Source organism: Taeniopygia guttata, chromosome 12 (genome assembly GCF_048771995.1).
Source record: "Taeniopygia guttata chromosome 12, bTaeGut7.mat, whole genome shotgun sequence".
Classification (NCBI taxonomy): Eukaryota; Metazoa; Chordata; class Aves; order Passeriformes; family Estrildidae; genus Taeniopygia; species Taeniopygia guttata.
The window spans coordinates 16,527,792-16,539,527 of record NC_133037.1 but is presented as its reverse complement, the minus strand read 5'-3'; the positions used below and the strand labels follow the sequence as shown (position 1 = coordinate 16,539,527).

The 11,736-nt window shown below is 50.1% G+C and overlaps 1 protein-coding gene across 1 annotated transcript; it reads right to left on the bottom strand.

Annotated features, from left to right (window-relative positions):
* Window positions 1-1,003: 1,003 nt before the first annotated feature.
* C12H3orf18 (chromosome 12 C3orf18 homolog) lies at window positions 1,004-11,607 on the bottom strand. The gene is made up of 5 exons (XM_030283461.4): window positions 11,511-11,607; window positions 7,818-8,212; window positions 6,455-6,480; window positions 4,836-4,965; window positions 1,004-3,576 (listed from the first exon to the last, which is right to left on the bottom strand). Exons 2-5 carry the CDS (start codon window positions 8,049-8,051, stop codon window positions 3,496-3,498), a joined length of 471 nt encoding a protein of 156 aa, XP_030139321.1. The 5' UTR covers window positions 8,052-8,212; window positions 11,511-11,607; the 3' UTR covers window positions 1,004-3,495.
* Window positions 11,608-11,736: the final 129 nt, after the last annotated feature.

The window sequence follows — 11,736 nt, the reverse complement described above, 5'->3', positions numbered from 1 at the left end:
TGGTTAAACCACAGGAGGCAAGTGAGGTTTGTTGTCTAGCAAAGTTCGGAAGTTTCCCATAAATGGTTTTGGTGAAGGCATACAGAGTGTTGGCAACTTGCAAATTAGCCTTGAAGTTTGTTAAATAAAGGTCTTAAACAAATGCCCCTCAGGCTTCTGCTCTGCCTCCTCCTTGTGCAGAACTGTCTGCACACACATGGCTGGATATGGTGAGTGTCTCTTGACCTGGACTTTTGGAGATTATAAACAAAAATTTGATCAGGAGAGGCCCCAGATTGATGTGAAAACAAGAAATAATAAGCATGAGGAATCACACATGGAGAAAATCAGTCTGTCTCCTAAGCCCAAATGTGGCTGCCTAATTCCATCCTTTTGTGTGTCTTGGAGGCTTGATTGAACACAAGCCAGTTCTGCTTCACATGTGCATCCAGAAGTCTCCACAGTCTAGTCTTTTTCTCCCCCACATTGTTCCGTGGGCTATACAACTATTTAGCTTTAAATACAATTAATTCTCTGCCTCTGCACTGCCTCTTGAGCTCATCTGACAGCTTCCTAACTAGTCCCAAGTTTTGGGGCTGTGGGCCAGATGAGTCAGGAGCAAATCTGAAATATATTGACAATGTCATGTTCTGTTCCCCTCAATGAGAACAAAAAATCAGAGCTGCAGGTGAGCTGATGAACGCCTGGTTTGTACAGGAATTCAGCTTAAGGGTAAGTTGGGATTTCTTTTTGTACTCTGGATGCCCAGGACTGGCAGCTGGAAGCCCCTTCCCTCCTGACTTCTTCAACAAGCCTTTCTGAAGGGATCTGAGTTTCTGTGCTGTATAACACTAAACTTTGACCCCCACAGAGCTTCCCCTTCCAAGTTTTTCACATTTAGTTCAGTTTCTTAAAGAGCAGGAGAATTTACTGCACGCAAATTACCAGCAGATACTGGGGTAACATTCCAGCAATTTCTGTGGGAAATTGCAAATGACAGAGGAAAAAGACAATCACACTAAACTTTCATGTAAATAGTTTAATTATATTTCAATGCTTTAAAACACAGAAACACTTGAATTAAATTACATCATAATGCTTCTGCTAAATTATACATCCAAGAACTGTGAGAGGAGGCGCTAGGGAACTAAAAGAATATGAGCCCAGCAATTACCCATAATATTCTTTTAGTCTTATTATCTTATACTTCTTTACTCTAAGGGCAGTCATCACAGGACAAAGCCTACCATCACAGGGAGAATGGTTCAAGAGAATTCCTGTGTTGGTGTGTTTGTTGTTGGTGTGTTGTTGTTGCACTGCAGCACACAGAGCTGGAAGAAGGGCACACACTGGGCTGAGGAATGGCCCAGCTCACACTTGCCTTTTGTTGAGATTACAACAACCATTGAAATTCCAATTCCAAGAGTTCTGGGGAAAATGCTGCAATTTAAGACAGCTGGACATCCCTACTGCATCCCTGTGCTGCTACAGAGCCTGGAAAGGGGGTAGGCAGAGGAGGAAGAAATCAGATGTGTTGCAGCTCTCAATGAGCACTTGCAGGAGCTGGGAAGTCTGTGTGTGTGTTTTGGGAGGTATTTGTCTCTCAGCTGATTGCTGGGAATGCCCACAGACATTCCCAAATTCTAATGACCTAATCTGCATTACACTGAGTATTTGTACCCATGCACCTTCCTTCCAGCAGCATCCCTGGGGGCAAACAGCAGCAGCCTGGGAGTGCCTCCTGCCACATCTCCTGGCAATGAGGACTGGGCTGTTTTTCACACTCCAACCCCTAATATACTCCCAGAAATCCCTAGTTCTAAAGACAGCTGGATACTGAAAAACTCAAGCAACTTAGCCCTGCAAAGCTGCCCTGAGGGAAGCTGGAAGAGGGAAGGCTATTAAGGGGCTGTGCCCAGCAGGGGTCAGGGGCACAGGCCCAGGAAAGAGTCTGCATTTAATGAATATGAGAAAAACAATCACAGAGGGGAAGAAAATATTTGGGAGAACGAAAACTAACTGGCAGGTCCAAACTTGCAGCAAAGCACATGATATCTGAATTGCCACTCTGAAACAACTTCTTGCATAAACCTCTAAATCTGCATTCAAATTTTGGCTTGTCCCAATTGCCTTTTAACTGTAGATAGAATAAAATCTGATTGACAAATGCCTGTAACCACACAAAGTTCATGAGGTAATCAGGGCATGGCTGGGCACTGATGCTGCTCCCTGGCTGCTGTGCTGGTCTGCAGCACTTGGGGCCAGTGCCCACCAAAAGGCTTTCAGCCAACAGACCCCGACACTGCACTGCCACATGCCAAGGTGGCCAGAGACCCCTTGGCACTCTCTTCCTCCTGCAGCCCTGAAGGATGCACAGGCAGAGATGCTTCAGGGCTACGGGGAAACCCCTGGCTTACCTGTCTAGTCCCACCTACCTGTTCCTAGCAGGTAACTCGAGCAGAGGCAAAGCTCTGTGTTCCCTTCAGCAGGAAGAAGAGAAGGTTCTGACTGCAGGTCCTAGCAGGTAAGGAAGTACAAACCAGCTGTTAGTCATCTCTTGGGACAGACACTGGGCTGTTGTTGAGCCGATTCATGTTTTTCTTTTTTTGAAAAAAAGTATTTCAAGGCTTAATCTTTTTTTCCTGGATAACGCTCTGCACTGTAGAAACTTCCCTGAGCCAAAGCAGGAAGGGATAAATGGTATTGGAACCCTAGTTCTGCTCAACTCCTCTTTGCAGTCCAAGCACTCTCATTCCTACCCAGATAGTGATAGTCCCTGGCTCTAGCTGTGTGCAATCCCCTCTGTCTATACAGTAGCTCTAATTTGGGATATTCAGCCACTTCCTCAGATTAAGATGCTGTCAGCCAAATCTTCACCATTTCACTTTTTCAAGCCAGTGAATTCCCCATGCTTCAACACCACCCTGGTGCACATTTACCAGCAGCCACAGGCCTCGGAGGGGATAATCCCATGGTTGTGTTCTCCCTGCTGTGCCCCAGGTCACCCCTCAGCTGGGGCAGGCAGCTTTCCTGGCTCAAAGAGGCTTTGCCACCAGTCCCCACCTGGGACTGGCCAGAGCTGTGATCACTGCACAGAGAGGCTCATCCATCACTTTCCTTGGGGCCTGAGCACACAAAGCCAGGGAAGAAGTTCTCTGAAATGTGCACCTCTCTCCTTCCCTGAGCCAGAGAGCACAGCTCTGTGCTCTGACAGGTTAATCTACACAAAGCAGGCACTGTTCCTAAGCACAAAGCTTGGCAGGTGGTGTCAGGCAGTGCCAGCTCACAAACTGGAGCTCAGGAGCTTTTAGTGCTAACACACACACCAGAAAATCACCACTGCCCTTACAGAGGGTTTGTTTCCCAGAGTGATGGTGCTTCCTATGCCCATGTGTGACACAAACCAACAGGTGACCAGCTGGGCTCAGTGGATCAGCCATGCTTGAGGGAAGTCACTGCTTTGTTGGCTTCATCCTCCTTGTTCTCAGCAGGATCCCGGAGCAGGGCAGGTCCCGGTCATGCATTGATGGCGTTGGCCACGTCAGTGAACACGAGGCGGCTGGGTCTCTGCAGGGCTCCCTGGCTCGGCAGCAGCACCTGCAGGGCAGCAGGAGGGCTGAGAGCCAGCACGGCTGCTGGGCTGCACCTTGGAAGGGCATTCCCCCCTTCCAGGGGGGCTGCCTGGCTAACAAGGCCTTAACAAGGCTGTGGCAGGAAAATACAACAGGCTGAAGAGTAAGTCAGCACATCCATGCCAGTTTAAAATCCCCACATAATTGGATTACTGGGTCTCACTATTTATATATACAAGGCAGCATGAAAAGGCTTGAGATATCAAGAAGGCCTGGAAATGTGCCTTTGCCTGAACTTGAGCTGTTGTTTTAGACTATCCTTCTCTTTTTACATTGAATCTTTAAACTCTTGAACTTCGCAAGCATTAGCAAGATCTGAGGTATGCTGCTGGACAGTCTGTCCCTGGAGAGGGTGATTCTGGTTTTACTGGGCTGAGGTTAACTCTGACCTTACAATTTCCCCTCCTTACCTGGACTTACCCCCAGGTAAGCCCCCTGTGTGGATTAATAGAGGGATCTGATGTTGTCCTAGTATGTGCTACTTGGAGAACAAGATCCTTTGCTTTTATACACCACATTTCCTGCTTTCCAAACTTGTACATTTCATGTTGGTCATCTTTCATATTCTAACACATCTCCTTTGAGGTCTTTAGCAGGTAAGTGTCTCAAGGTAAGTATTTTATAATTACAGTTGTATTTATTACTTCCTCTTCCTTTTTCTGCCCACACCAAGCTTGCTACAGATTTTCTGAAGCTATAAAGTGTGTGGAAACTGAGAACTGTTTGGGAGAACTCCTGCTCCTGGATGGGAAAAGCAGGGGATGACAAGGGCAACACAGAGTATCTGGGAAGGAATGCATGAAAGGAAAGGTATGTCTGCTCCAAGGTCAGGCTGCGTCACTGGGTAAGGGACACCTGTCCCAACCAATCCTGTTGGCTCTTTTAGAAAAGGCTTTTTGTGTGGTAGTGGTGACAAAGGGAACAGACAACACTGTAAAGCTGGACCCAAACAGTGGTGAGAAGCCCTTCTTTCCAATTTCTCCTACCTCTTATTACACTGGACATGAGAGAGCCTCCTGTCAAAGACCTGCCTGATTCCTCAGTGCACCCTAAGCACTCCAAAATGCTCAAGTCCCTACCTCCAGGGCTGGCAGAGATGGGGAAGTCCTCCTGAGGTCTAATGTGGCTTCCCTACCCTGCAGCCCTACGAGATCTCCTTGGCCCTGTAGGACAGCAGTGCACGTAGCAGTGGCTGCAGTGGCCCTCCTGGTGGTGGCTGCCTACCTTGCTCTGTGATGCCTGGGAAGATGCTGCATCTCGGCCGTGCTCCAGCAGCTCCTGCTCCAGCTCGTCCTGTTCCTCGGTGGGATCGAAGTTGTACATGGGCATCAGCTGGTGCCGTAGCTTCTCCAACCTGCCCGAGGGAGGGGAGGGAGAGGGTTGGCTGAAAAGGACAGGGCTCAGGCTGCTTCCCCACCCCACTGCTGAGGCTATCTGCAGGCTGCTTCTCCTGCTGCACAGGGATTCTGCTCCTGTGGCTCTTGCTGGATGAGGCTAAGAACCTACTACACACAGCTGGCAGTAGTGGAAGACACCCAGAGTGCAGTTACAGGGATTAATTGCCATCACTAATCTATGTTGGCAGGCATTTACACACAGAGGAATCAGGATTTAAGTTCTTGCAGACCTTAAAAGATTAGGCTTTATGTGGAGGGACAAAAGAAACACTGGAACATACTGGCTTGGCATGTTGTGATTTCTCCCCCGTCCCTCTGCCCACACCAGCCTGTCCTGCCATGTCACAGTCTGCCAGCAGCAGTTCACTTCAAACTCCAGTGGCCTAAGAGTACTTTAACTCTGGGGCTGAAGTACATAAAATTAAACAGAAAATAATAAACAATAAATAGAAAATAGGAAAGAGAGATTCTCACAGGGAGCTGATGCCTGTGGACACTGTTCCTACTCTTGTATCACTGCTCCAAGAGACAGAGCTATGAATTATTACTCAAAGGGTCACTTCAGAGCTGGATGATGGAGGGGGTGGCTCCTGGGAGAACACTTGAGTCCTGCCTTTGGCTATAGCTGAGTTTTGGAGTAGAAGGAAACACACAAGCAGTTACTGGCAGTGTCACCACAAGTATCTATTTTGGCAAGTGTTAGGATGACACAATCTTCCTCTGCTTCTCTATGGGCTTACCAGCACAACCATTATCTCCAGCAGTGCTACTTTCACAGGCCAAGCATTGGCTGCTCCTGCAGCAGCCAGACCTGGGCTTTGGAAATATTACAGCACTTTCTGGAAGTGTGTGGCCTGGCCAGATCTGCCCCAAGGAGTGAGGAAGGGAGGAGGTACCACAGCTTATGGATCTTGACCAGAGTCCCTGCTGTGAGATGGAAGAACCAAGACATGATTCTCCCTGCTTGCTGCTGTCCTCTCTATTTTCAGCCAGGAGCTTAGCAAGGAAATTAAGACATTAACTCCTGGGCTGAAGCTGCATCTCTGCACTGTGCTGCTGCCAGTTGCTGTCACTGCCTGGGCTGCTAGAAAACAGGAATCTGAGAATGGCTGAAACCTGAGATCTGCACCTTTCATGATGGAGTTCCCAGCTTCTTTATGCACCCATAGCCCTCCCCTCTGTTTTGATGCATCTCATAGGTGAAGTGTGATGAGTTCCTGACCCCCTCCTGCTCAGCCTAATTCTCCTTCCAAAGCTGTGGAGGAGTCTTTGACACTCTGGTGTCAGAGGGATGCCCAGTCCCAGGAGTATAGTGTGCCAGCCTCAGTCACACAGTGTTCTCACACAGCCATGGCTCACACTCTCCCCATCTCCCTGTCTCCTCCTGAGCTCACTCTGCATTTTGAAGCACTGAGTTCCCTTCAGCCAATAACAGATCTTACTTACCTCTTCTTCTTCCTGATATACAGAACCTGAAGGAGAAAAAGAAGCATTACAGCAGTACCAGTAGGATGGGGAATAGCTGAGAAATTTTGGGCACACAGGAAAGAGGTAGAGAAGGTGTCACTGTGCACCAAAGTGGGGGAAGGGAGAGGTGACAATGAAAATGACACTTCATATGCATCACTGTGAGCTTGGCAGCACATCATGTCTGACACTAAGTGCTCAGTGGCCTGTTATTAGGTGTGTTAGTAGGGGTAAGAGTATTAGGTGGATTATCAGATATAGCTCAGCACATTTCTGTGGCTGCAGGACATATGTCGCAATTTAAGAGTGGATGAAAAAGCTTCCCTTTGTGATTTTCACATGTAGATTTCCTTCAGCACAGAAGTGCTGCTACCCCCTCCCCAGTACAAAGGGAAGAAGCAAAGAGGGAGGGCATGCTCAGGGACTTGCCTCTGTCAGCCTGTGCAGGGAAGAAAGAGAGGCTTTGGGCCTCCACAGCCTTGTTCTGAGAACTACGAACGCTGGATGCTGCTCTTGGGAACTTTTGACCATTTCCAGGTTTTCTTAGGGGCTTTTGGAAAAATTCCTCCTGAGGCCTGCAATGAAATTTTGCAGTAGACTCCTCTGATGGCTGTATTAGTGAAGCCCTTCCTCGTACAAGGAATGGGAGCTTGCTGCTACCTTCTGTTCTCTGTTGGCAGGGAAATGATCTGGTTACATAAAAGGAGAGCTGCAGCCTTTGCACTGCCTGTGGTGAGCCCAGAGCTAGGGTTTCTCAAAGCTTCTGCCCATAGCATTCATTAATGGCAAGGTTAGTGACACACCAAACCCTCAAGGACTGATACCCAGCATGCAGAACCTTGGAAATGCAGTCCAGGGTGAGACTTGCTAAGATGGATTCAGGCCACTTTAATTCAAAAAGAATTACCCCATGTCCACAGCAGGGACTAACATGGTTTCAACAGTCTGCTTGAAAAGTTAATATGGATGAACTTTCTTTTGGGGCCCAAAAGAAGGTTTAAATCAATGCAGCTGTTCCAGGTAACAAGTCAGAACAGAATCTGCTTTTTTTCCTTTTAACTGAACTTACTATTGCTACTAAAAACAAATACTGATACTACATATGGCTGCTCCTAGGCCTGCTGAGCATCCCATTTGGACCAGACCTCAGGGAGACTGCAAAAATACTGAAGCACTTGATAAAAGCCTTAAAAAGAAAGGAATCGCAGGAACTATCAGTTCCCAGCAGTTTTGGGTGAGACTTTAATAGAATGCAAATAAATTATTCAGTGCAAATCAGTCCTAGAACATCTAGCCACCCTCCACCCTCAAGAGACAGAAATGTTTAGCTGGGCTCTCTTACCATTGCTACAACCAACCCAATCACAGTAATGATCCCAAAGGAAAGCAGCATGGTGTTCATGCCAGGTCCAGTGCTGGCCATATCTGGGATTTTGGTGCTGTTGAAACTGGTAGTTTCAGGGCTTAAGGTGGCTGTTTGTGGTACAGTCACATCCAGAGCTGTCCCTGGGTCTGGCTTGGCCGTGGTGGGGGTGCTGTGATGCAAGTCATGCACAGAGGGTGAGCTGTAACTCATCCTGCCAGCACTTGGTAGCTCCTGTTACCAAGCTGTTGTCCTCTCCCATCAGCTACAGAAGTGCAGAGCTGCCCTTCCAATCGAGGGCCCCACGTGAGACCTCTCCTGCAGCATCACCACTGATGGGTTTTCTTCAGGCTAGGAACCACACTGGACTCAGCCTAAGACAGAATGAGAACAAGTGAGTAGTGCAGAGCTCTTGGAGACAGGCACAACCTTTCCCACAGTTCCCCAATTCACCAGCACAGTTTTTGAATGTCTGCTCTAAATAACAAAAATGTTTTTCGAGCTTTCTGAGAGCCCCCAAAGTCATGCCTGATTCACCTGGAGTTGGTGGTAACTCTCCCATCACTGCTCCAGCTCTGCCTCCTTGCAGTCCCTTGGAGATCTGTGTGGAGACAACCTCAGAACTCTTGCCTCTGGTGTGCCCCAGGCTGAACCAGGTGGTCTCTATCTGCCCCAGGATAGAGAATTTTCCTGCTTCTGTCTCTTTCTTTTAATTTTTGAAAAGTTGTATTGATCCCTTATCAGTGGGAACATACCCAATGAAATGACACTCAGCTCTGAGGCATCCATAGCCCAGGATGCTTTTTATTGAAAACAAAGCAGGAGTTCCCTGTTGTGGTGAGTCCCTGCACTATCCCTTGTCCCAGTGCTGCTCACCCTATGTGCTCTGGAAAGGGTGGGTTACATCAGTCCTCCATCTAAAGACACCGAGTATTTCTCAATCCCTCATAAAAGCACCCACTCAAGCTTAGTCATGCACAGGCAATTATCAATATTAATTTTAAAATTAGTCCAATTTTGGATTGGAGTTGTGAAATTTGACAGATCTGTTCATGATGAAAACATGAAAGGCTTTAATTGCTTCATATTTCTACTGTGCAAATGATCAAGAGTTGCAAAACACTATGGGATGAGCCTATGGGAAGTATTTGCACACTTTGTGTGTGCTTTTATAAACAAACTTTTAACTTTAGAGCATCAGTTGCTTCCCTGAAAACAGCTACCTCTGGAGCTGAGCTGACCTGAGAAGTTCTGTAGCAGTTTTCTGGTAATTTCCCTGCAATTTAGCAGACATTACATCTCTGGGCTGGAATGCAGCTGGGACAGAGGGGTTAGTGAGCTCTGAATAGAAAAAGATGTGCCTGCAAAGAGAAACAAGCCATTGTTCTGCTCCACTCTGCTCCATTGCAGGCAAGGTTACTGTGCAGTTCCCACACTGTGGTGCCTTACTGCTGTCCACAACTGCAGGAAGCAGCGTGATCAACATCTGCCACTAACAACTGGAGCAGGGAAGCCACCCCAGGCAAGCAGCACCAGGCTGTGCTGTGGCCATCAGCAGCTGGAGTAGTCACCTCCACTTGTCCTGCAGCTCCCTAAGCAGGTAAATGCTTTGCTGCTCATGCAGGGTCTGTCTCAGTCCCCTGGAAAAACTTTGTTCCCAAAACAAAGGGGAATTCTGAAGTGCCTGGGAGAAACTGTCAAACTCCCTGGAGTTTCCAGAGAAATGTGAATAGTAACAGTTCTGGTCTGATCCCTCCTAACATTGTGCTGGGTCACAAGTCATTGCAGCTGAAGGGGACTGTGCCCTTCAGTGACCATTAAGCCCTGCACTCTGCTCAAACCACGGGGCACCTGGACTTCTCCAGCCATTCCTGACCACAGCAGAGCTCAGGTGCAGTGCACACTTGGGCACAAAGATGGCAAACTTGAAATCAGTGCCACAACAGCAGCAGCAGCAGCAGTGACAGCCCAGCAGGGAAAGGGAAGGAATTATTAAGCAGATCGAGCAGCTGCTCAGGCAGAATCCATCAATTTGTGCTATTCAGGGAAACTTTCCATAATAATAATACCCATTTTTAAAAAGCCACTACCAAGGAAATAAAAAGTGGAAAAAGAGCCTAAGTAAAAGGAATGAAGCAGGCCCAAAGGCTTTGCAGAGTATGGCTCTAGGTCTTGAACAGCTCCTAAATTTTGGAAACAAAATGGATTAGGCCTTCAGCTGAATGTGGTGTCAGTTCTGAAAAACCAAAAAAGACTGGGTTGAAATAAGCCAGCTGAAAATCTGGTCGAGGGAGAATAAGTGCTCTTTTTCTTGCTCCTGGTATCCTATTCATGCTGAAGGATTCCCATGCCCACGGACCTAGCTCTAAAAGCAGTCCTGTGTCAAAGGTTTCTGACCTGGCTTAGATAACCACTCCCAGGTTCAGACAGGGAGGCTGAGTGCAAGGACAGCCCAGGGCCCACACCTTACATGGCAGAGCTGGTGGGGGATCATCTTTCCCTACCACCTTCCTTTCCCAGTTGTCATCCTGGCGCTGGAAGCTTGATCTGCAGGCCGGGCACACTCCAAGCCTCTGATGGCAGCTGTAGGCCAGGGACAGCTACTACCTATCACTGGCAGGTTCCAGCACAGTCCGTGCACAAATAGAACAGAAGAGGAACCAGATCCTCAGCTGCTGCCAGCTGGCATTGTTCCACTGCCTGCACCAAGAGAGCTCCTCGCACAGCCAGGAGTGCTCTGTGCTGGGCTCTGCTGCCTCTGCAAATAAGGAGGACACGATTGTTTCTCTCCCAGGCCAGCATTTCCAAACTGATGTCTGATAGGTGCTGCTGACTTCTGAGATGCAGAAAACTGCTTTGGGCCCCACCTTGAGCCTTTTCTGAAGTATGGATTTTAATCTCTGTGCTGCTCTTTCATTTTGGGTGGGACAGAACAGAGATTTGTGTCACAGGGATGAAGATGGGTCAGAGGGTCTCTGGATGAAGAATAATAACAAGCATAGTTTCTTAATTACTTTGCCAAGACGAAGTATCAGTAGTAACTCAGCAATGCAAGCGGCACTGTGCTGCTGCTGGCAACGGGATGTGGCTTCCCAGTGGGTGAACTTTTGGCTTCCCCACCTCTTTTCCAGAGCTGACCAGGCTCCAGCGCAGCGGGGAAGCCCCGACCGTATGCGCCCGCTGTCCCGGAGCTGCCCGGCTGTCGCCCTCCCGCTGTCCGAGAAGGGCACGGTCCCATCCCAGCCCGGCCCAGGCGCGGGGACCCTCCGCAGCAATGTCCCCGCTCCTCTGACCCGCTCTGACACACCCTGCAATAGCAGCGACCGCCCGGTCCCGGTGCGCGCAGAGCCATTCCACCGCTCCCGGGACTCCATCCCTGCGGGCAGTCCCTCCTTGCCCATCCCGAGGAGAAGTTTCCCGGCGGATAACGGGTTACGGGGCCCTTCCCGCCGCCGGCTCAGCCGCGGGCTCAGCCGCGGGCTCACAGCCGGCTCCCCCCTGCCGCCGCTCCGCCCCGGGCGGACCGGACCCCGAGAGGCCGCGGCAGCCGCGCAGTGCCCGCGGGAGGGACGGGACGGCGCAGCCGGACACCCCCGCAGCGCGGCCCGGCCCGGCCCACCCCGGCCCTCCCTGGAAGCGCCCCCCGCGCCGGGCGGCCGGGCCGGCACTTACTGCGCGCTGCCGCCGCGGCGTCCGGTGCCCCGGGGCGCGGGCGGAGCGGCCGCCGGGGGCCGCGCCCGGGGCGCGGGGGCCGGGCCGGGCCGCGCCGCTCGGCTCCGCGCGCACCGCCGCTGGCCCCGCCCCGCCGCACGCCGCCCCAGGCCATTGGTCTGGGCTCGCCAGGCGAGGCTCACGATTGGTCGGCGCGGCTGTCACTCATGGTCGCAGCGGCGACGGC

What these genes read in the sequence shown, in the direction of transcription:
- C12H3orf18 (XM_030283461.4), bottom strand. Translation starts at nt 8,051, where the DNA reads ATGAGTTACAGCTCACCCTCTGTGCATGACTTGCATCACAGCACCCCC. An exon ending in TTGGGTTGGTTGTAGCAATG is followed by an intron (nt 6,481 to 7,817) that starts GTAAGAGAGCCC and finishes TTTCTCCTTCAG; the next exon opens with GTTCTGTATATCAGGAAGAA. An exon ending in CCCAGGCATCACAGAGCAAG is followed by an intron (nt 3,577 to 4,835) that starts GTAGGCAGCCAC and finishes GCTGCCCTGCAG; the next exon opens with GTGCTGCTGCCGAGCCAGGG.